General features: G+C 27.7%; 1 protein-coding gene across 1 annotated transcript; it reads left to right on the forward strand.

The window, feature by feature from the left end:
- The first annotated feature begins 531 nt into the window (after positions 1-531).
- Positions 532-6,148, forward strand: LOC140671079 (uncharacterized). Its single transcript, XM_072902131.1, has 9 exons — positions 532-856; positions 2,742-2,855; positions 3,045-3,162; positions 4,355-4,616; positions 4,754-4,870; positions 4,949-5,039; positions 5,441-5,565; positions 5,747-5,879; positions 5,991-6,148. The coding sequence occupies exons 1-9, from the start codon at positions 713-715 to the stop codon at positions 6,042-6,044; spliced, it is 1,158 nt and encodes a 385-aa protein (XP_072758232.1). The 5' UTR covers positions 532-712; the 3' UTR covers positions 6,045-6,148.
- The last annotated feature ends 478 nt before the right edge of the window (positions 6,149-6,626 follow it).

Consider the following 6,626-nt stretch of genomic DNA (forward strand, 5'->3'; position numbering starts at 1 on the left):
ATAAATTTTAAAAATTTTGAAAAACTCGAGGGAATCTCTCTTAAATTTGACTTACCAACATTACACGCAGACACGTACACATATGAATATTCACGTATGTGTAATTTACCATTGAACATTTATTTATAAATACACGATTTCTAATGCACATTTCAAGAGATTGAATTAATAAACAAAAATGCTGTATAAATAATATTAAAATAATTATTAAAAACGCTCTACGCAGACCTGATCAATTCATCTTTAAAAGTAACACGAGCTATAGAATAGAAAGATACTGAAAAGCTGAACATTTCTGTCGAGGAGTACATGTTATGGAGAGAAGTGTACGTTACGAATGCGCACAAGAAACTGGAGGGTGTGAAATTGTGGTATAAAAAAATGTGACGACTACGCGTGCGCGACTTTTGCGTAAATATTCTCAATGAATGTAAGTATTTTCTTATTTTCTTATAGAAAAAAAGATATTCGGTTAATTTCAGTTATTATATCGATCGCATAGATAGAGACTGTATTCCGAGTAAGGTAAAGAAAATGCACAAGATAATATCTTATGTCGCCTTGTATCATACGAAATTAAGTAATTTGTGCTAAAATTTACACCAAAGGAAACAGTGAATAATAGTTGATCGATCAATGGATAAAAGAGGGGATAACAGTAAGTCTTGTCAGCTATTCCACCAGTCATACACGTCCCAGTGTTTTGAAAAAAATGATCGACATCGAGACTAAATACTTTAATCTGAATAGAATTCTTCTACTCATTATTGGCCTGTGGCCTTATCAACAATCAAATTTTACTCGACTTCAATTTCTTTGTCTATCTTGTATTCTAACGACACACGTTATATTTCAGGTAAGTTTTAATTGTGAATGTAAATATTTTCATATAATTTTAATTACTATGAAGCAATCTTTTTCTATATTTTTGATATAGAATTTAAATATCATAAATTAGATTAACATTAAATTATTATGTCAACTATATTACAATTGTATATAATCATAACTTTGCTTATAGTTTAGTTATATAATATATACACACACACACACACACACGCACACATATTTACATAAACTATGTATGTATATAATTTTTCTTTGAGTTGCAATGGTTTGAAAATAGTCAAATTTTTAAGTATGAAAAATATATTTTTAAGTAGTATACACACACATTACCTGTATATGTAGAGGGTATTTTATTTTAAACAATACATTTAACATCTTTTTTTGTAACTTATAGACAAAAATTGTACATGTTCGAGAAAAACACATAATAAAAATATAGATTTGATCTCGGGTATAATCTCCCGAAGTTTAGATCAAAGTCATCAATGTTTTTTGTAAATAAGGTCATATATTTTTGAATGTAGATTATGTTATTGTTTGAAAAATTTTTGTTTACAAGATTGCATTATTTAAAATGAGACACTATACATATACATAATAAAATTACAACCTACATACATAAAAAATTAATATTAAACATTTGCACAGATGTATAATTCTACTTATACATGTGTTCTGTTTTCTTAAATGTTTATATTGTTGTGAGTTATTTGAGCGCTGTGAGATCGATTGAATTAGTTAAGATCACGCGTTATTTGCGTGGTAACTGTGCTCTCTTTCCCTTCGGGGTAGGAGAGATTTGGCCAAGGGAAGGGAAAGAGTCGTCGCTCATGGGAAGTCGTTCTCGAAAACGGTAGGACTCGAGTGGCAGTTCGTCTGTAGATCCATATTGGAAAGGCGTTAATGTGTAATTAATGTGTGTCGCGTCATCGTGCTTAGATGGTATAAGGATCGTTAACTATTGTGACGCGGATGACTCTAAGACATGAAATTACATTAATTATTATAAATTATAGTGGATTATCGCATCTCGACTAGGGCGGTCGTGCGGTGGACCGCTGCTCATCGCTGCGCTCATCGAATAACAACTTAATAAACCAGCAATTATTATATGTGCGTGTAATTATTGAATTTCCAATATAACTAGCAAAGATCCACGCGCGTTTAAGAAATTCACAAACATATATTATAAATAAAAATTTGTCACATGTATTTTGTCAACATGTCAATTTTGAGAAAAGATTTAATAATACAAAATTCACATTTTATATCTTTTTTCTGTGTGTGTGTGTGTGTGTGTGTGTGTGTGTGTATACGAATAACTTTAGAGAAATAAAAAAATAATAAATATATAGTATATAAATAAGCTCTCCTGATAAAAAAATCAAAATTGGAATAAACAAACCAATTAGAACAAGGCTGTAGCAAGTAGATGTAATGGAGTATTAAATATCAAAGAAATGCGATTTTATTTTTATTTTCCATTTTAAATGGTACACTCACCTGTAAAAGTTTGATCGATGCCACTACTGAACTATATACATGGAAGAGGGTTACCTGAAGCGTCAAAGAGGGAAGAGTTAGGTCTGTCTTTGCCGTACAATCGAATCCAAAAGTTTTGCTTTGCTATCAGAGCATATGTATACCTCTGTTACCTTACAAGCGAGGTAAAACTTCAATAAATTTTTGACGTGTTCTGTACTACTGTATATACAGTATGTAACTTATTACGTTCTGCGTAGACACAATAACGAAAAAAGAAAAGAAAATAAATTGTCAAGTTATTACGTACTACTTTCTACGTCCTAGCTCTAATAGACCTGTTTCTTTTTCTAATTTTGATTTAAAAGAACTTTGCAGTGTAAATTTGTAAGTAAAATTACTATTTGCAGTGTACCATATTTATCTCACAAAGATGTACTCCGGACCTCCTTACCAAAGTTCTATCTTCCGTATTTTTCTATCTTCTCTTTGTAATCAAATACAGCATGTTCTCTGTCAAAGCAGTAAGTTGATAGCTTACGGAGTTGAAAACTTATACAGCTTAAATACAGTTAATAACTTTATGAGTTGACTTATAGTTTACTCATCTGACGGGATAAAACATACTTACCGAATAAGTTTTTACGTTTTTATGTTTTTATGTTTTATGGCTTATTAAATACAAAAATCAACATATAAAGTTGCTAAAACAGGTAAGGAATTTATTGGAAGAACTACTACATGTATATAATGGGTTAATAGATGAAACAGAAATTGCTATTGTAAACGAATATGGACGTAACAGCAAACGTTATACCATTGCACTTATAAGTAAGATAATCTTCTTAACCCGCAAGTGCTGTCAAGATTTCACTTTCAGAAAATCGAAAAACTGGAAAATGATTTTACAATTATAATAATCTTTCTGTGTACACGTATTTATTATTAATTCCCTTTGGGATTATAGAAATAGTAGTAATATTTTTTTAGTTCTTTCCTTTTATAAATAAATTAAAAACAAAATTAAATTTAAGATTATTAATCAGGAAAAAATATCAATATATATATATATATATATACATGTATTTAATACAATTAAATATAAATATATATAATTATATATAAAATATATCCAAATATGTTTCTTGTGTGTAATCATTGTTGTATATACAAGAAAAATAGTAAAAAATAAATTAATAAAAAAATAATCAAAAAAAATTTTTTTTAGAACAACATATTTTTTAAGTAGTCAGAAAATATTATTTATACATTATTATACAGAATGCTGCCAGGTTACATAGTTAAACTTGAAATATGCATTTAGGATTCAAAACAAAATAAATTTTTTCTAGAAAATTTTCCTCAAACGTTTTTTTCAAAAAATATTAACTTCTTAAGTTACAGAATTATAGAAATAAATAATGTTGAAATAATCTTTTAGATTTATTCTCTTTTTTGTTTTACAGTAATTAATATTTAATTGTTAAATGTTTTGTTGATGGTCCCTAACCCGAAGGCATGTATCAATCTATGAGAGAACGACTGACATTCGAAACAAAAAAAAAAAAGAGACATTTCGACATTATTCATTCTGTAAAACTTAAACAAAGAGTTTTTGAACGTACTTCCAGAGAATTTTCTTTTGTTTTAAGGTCTTAAATACATAATTCAAGTTTGGCAAATTAATTCAAAAACACTCTGGATTTACATTTTTATATGCGCAATTTCGTCTCACTTATTCAAATTTCTAAATTTTTTCTAAAAAAAAATGGTAAAATTATTCTTTTATTTTTCAATTATTCTTATTATTTTATTTTTCTCTTTTTTGTATATACGGACAGAGATTGCACAAGAAAAAAAGACATATGTTGTAATATACATATAATTATAAACATATATTTGATTGTATATAAATTTTTTCCCGTACATCCATATGTACATAAATGTAAGGTAACGTATAAATCTACGTAAAACTTATATAGCAGAAATTTAAATTGCAATATATTTTCTAACACTTTTTTAGTGTTTGCTGTTATCATAATGTTGTCTTTTATCGTTGCATCATTTTGGTCGAATATTTTGAATATTTTTTTCCCAACAAACGTGTCAAGATCACATCACTTGCTAATTTTGACGGAATATTTTTTTGATGAAGAAGAATATTTTTATTTTATACTACTTCACTCTATTGCATCGATGTGCATCGGAACAACTTCAATGTTAGCGATAGGAACAATGTTCATTGCGTACTTTCAACATGTTTGTGGAATGTTTAAAATTGCCAGGTATCGGCAAGTGAACGTAAAAATGATCATAAAGATTTGGATAATTTATTTTTAAAGAAAACAATTAAATTTAATTGAAAACAATACTCTATTTGATCAATGTTTGTGTATAATTACAACACAAACATTATTTATAGTTATCGTATCGAATGTGCAATGAGCATGGACATGTTACAAAATATTAATCTCAGAAAACAAATTTTGATATTTAAGGGTTTAATTTGTGCTGTAAATATTCATCGAGAAGCTATGAAGTTTGTATAAACTCGATAATCAGAATACGTTATATGTAGACATACATATTATATTAATAAATTTTTTTATTTTCAAAGATTGTCCAAACACTTGCAATACAGTTGTGAAACAATGATGTTTTTTTTAGTATTATTTGGAGTAGTCTCGCTGAGTCTCAATTTATTTAGAGTAAGTTTTCTGATTCATAATTATTATAAATCTACTCTCAGACGATAACAAGCATAAGATTTACAAAAATACGAATGTTTCATTACATTATTATGTGCCAATATTCTTTATTAAGTACAGCCAGAATTGCTTATTTTAATAAAAGAAACAAAAAAAACATAATTATTATTTTCTGCAATTATTTTTTAACTATTGCAATCTATAAATTTTTTATTGCAAAAAAATTATTTTTAATATATTTTACATGTATTTTAAATGTAATTTATCGTGCTATGTTTCTGTTATACCATGTATTATAGAATTTTTATTGCAGTTAATCAATATATATAATTATATAATACATAATATTATTAGAACTATTATTAAATTATTGAGGATCAAATAATTTTCAATTTTTTCAGATAGCGTCTGCAGAGGAAGTTATATTACCCTTTCTATTTACATGTGGCGCTATCTTGTACATGTTTTTAGCCAATTATGTCTGTCAAATTGTAATGAATCACAATCATCACGTATATATTACCGCGTAAGAAACGAATCTACACTAAAAAATATGCAGTATGCACAAAGAGTCACACTTACATTAAATGTAAAAATCAATAACTCAGCACAACAAGCATGATGTTGAAGTTAATTAATATAAAACATTTTGCAAAGCACTTCAGAGATTTTATCGAAAGAATTGCCACTTGTAATTCATTTTCTAGATATAATGCTCGATGGTATGTAGCTCCATTGCATATACAACGAATGATACTGTTTCTGTTACAAAGAGAATCGAAAACTTTTAATTTGGGCGTAGGTGGATTGGTGATTGCATCTATAGAGTGTTTTGCTACGGTATGAGAAAAAGATGTACATTTATTAAAATATATAGCATATGTAAAAATGACAACTATAATAAGCAGCATAAATAATAGCCTCAAAAAAATGAAATAAATTTCATTGCAGCTCCTGAAGACATCGATATCTTATTTTACAGTCATATATTCTACACGGAAATGAGATTATAATAATTTGAAATAAATAAAATTAAGAGATAAAAGAGACAGCATAATAAAGAAACATCATAATTAAGAAACAAAATATTGTATTTTTATTATAATTATGTGTCATGCGTGCGTGCGTGCGTGCGTGCGTGCATGCGTGCGTGCGTGTGTGTGTGTGTAAATTCTGTACACACACATACACACACAACAATTATGGGACAGTCAAATTTTTTTAAAAAGTAGCAAAAATACGACCAGCTGTAACTTCTAAAGTGAACAAAATTTAAATGCGAAAAAAGATTTTTAAAACTTGAAATCTTTACTTTCAAAAGCTTACCATTATTTATATGTTCCTGTGAATTTGATTACTTTTACATGTAGAAAACTACGAGCTTAACAAAATGCAAAATTTGTTTTATACTTTCTGGGCCTGTTACGTGCCTAAAAAAAATCTGCGAAAATTTTAAATTTTCCAATGTGAAAACTTACAGTTTTCTCTATAAAATTATTTTTTTTATTTGTTAACAATTTTTTTACTGAGTTGCCTTTCATCAAATAAAAAGTGAACACCTTGACTTTGATTGCTAATAACTTCGTA

This window comes from Anoplolepis gracilipes, chromosome 11 (assembly GCF_047496725.1).
Source record: "Anoplolepis gracilipes chromosome 11, ASM4749672v1, whole genome shotgun sequence".
Lineage (NCBI taxonomy): Eukaryota > Metazoa > Arthropoda > Insecta > Hymenoptera > Formicidae > Anoplolepis > Anoplolepis gracilipes.

Bases quoted from the DNA above. Each gene is read 5' to 3' on its own strand.
- LOC140671079 (XM_072902131.1), top strand. From the start codon at position 713: ATGATCGACATCGAGACTAAATACTTTAATCTGAATAGAATTCTTCTA. The intron at 857-2,741 runs GTAAGTTTTAAT...TACTATTTGCAG, and splicing joins CGACACACGTTATATTTCAG to TGTACCATATTTATCTCACA. The intron at 5,566-5,746 runs GTAAGAAACGAA...TTCATTTTCTAG, and splicing joins CATCACGTATATATTACCGC to ATATAATGCTCGATGGTATG.